Source organism: Entamoeba nuttalli (genome assembly GCF_000257125.1).
Source record: "Entamoeba nuttalli P19 unplaced genomic scaffold asmbl_9551, whole genome shotgun sequence".
Classification (NCBI taxonomy): Eukaryota; Evosea; order Mastigamoebida; family Endamoebidae; genus Entamoeba; species Entamoeba nuttalli.
The window spans coordinates 11,884-12,737 of NW_008579698.1; the positions used below are offsets into that span (position 1 = coordinate 11,884).

General features: G+C 31.0%; 1 protein-coding gene across 1 annotated transcript in view; it reads left to right on the forward strand.

Moving 5' to 3' along the window:
• Positions 1–585, forward strand: part of ENU1_201520 (40S ribosomal protein S7, putative) — a gene marked incomplete at its 3' end in the record, with an annotated part of 611 nt that extends 26 nt beyond the window's left edge. Inside the window, exon 1 of the mRNA XM_008862131.1 lies at positions 1–585. This exon is cut by the window's left edge and continues 26 nt beyond it. Within this exon, the coding sequence (XP_008860353.1) occupies positions 193–585 (393 nt within the window). The 5' untranslated portion in view covers positions 1–192.
• Between the last annotated feature and the right edge of the window lie 269 nt (positions 586–854).

An 854-nucleotide genomic window follows, 5' to 3' on the forward strand; every position in this document is an offset into this window, starting at 1 on the left:
GCTAAATCCGCTGCTAGGGCACAAGTTTCAACTGAAGTTGTTGTTAAGAAACCAGGATTTGATGCCTACTCTAAATTAGTTAAAGAAGCTGTTGCTGGTATTCCAGAACTTAAGGGAGTTAAAGTTATTAGTGCCAAGAAAATAACTATCAGTAAAGACAAAAAGGCCACTGTCATCTTTGTTCCATTGAGAATGATGAGAATTTGCAGAGCTTCATTCGAAAAAGTTATTGAAGCCCTCGAAAAGAAACTTAATGGACCAGTTTTCATTATTGGTAAGAGAGTTGTTGCTCACACTAAGAAAGTTGGACAATCAGGAAAAACTGACTACAAACCAAGATCAAGAACTTCAAAGGCTGTTCATGAAGCTTATTTGAATGAAATGTTATATCCAGTTGAAGTTGCTGGTCAAAGAGTTCATGTAACCTTAGCTCATAAGAAAGTTGCTAATTCTAAAACTGTCTTTGTTGCTGTTGATGATGCTAAATTAAAGAATTCAGTTAAAGCTAAGCTTCCAATTTACTCAGCTGTTTACAAGAACATTACTGGTGAAAAGGTCAAATTTGCATTCCCAGTTGTCGCTTAAAGGAATGTAACCAAGTTTTTTGGATATATTTTATTCTTTTTTGGTTTGTTTTCTTTGTCTAAAGAAATATATTATTAAATAAATGAATAAAAACTTCTTAAAATAAATTAAAATACATTGTTAATATCATTCTTTAATACACCATTCTCTTTTATTATTTTGAATATAAAATTATTTTAAAACAAAATGATAATTCCAAAATATTCAATTTCACTTAGAATTTAAGGAGATGTGGATGATCACCATTCTTAAGTGTGAAGTAAGAAGCC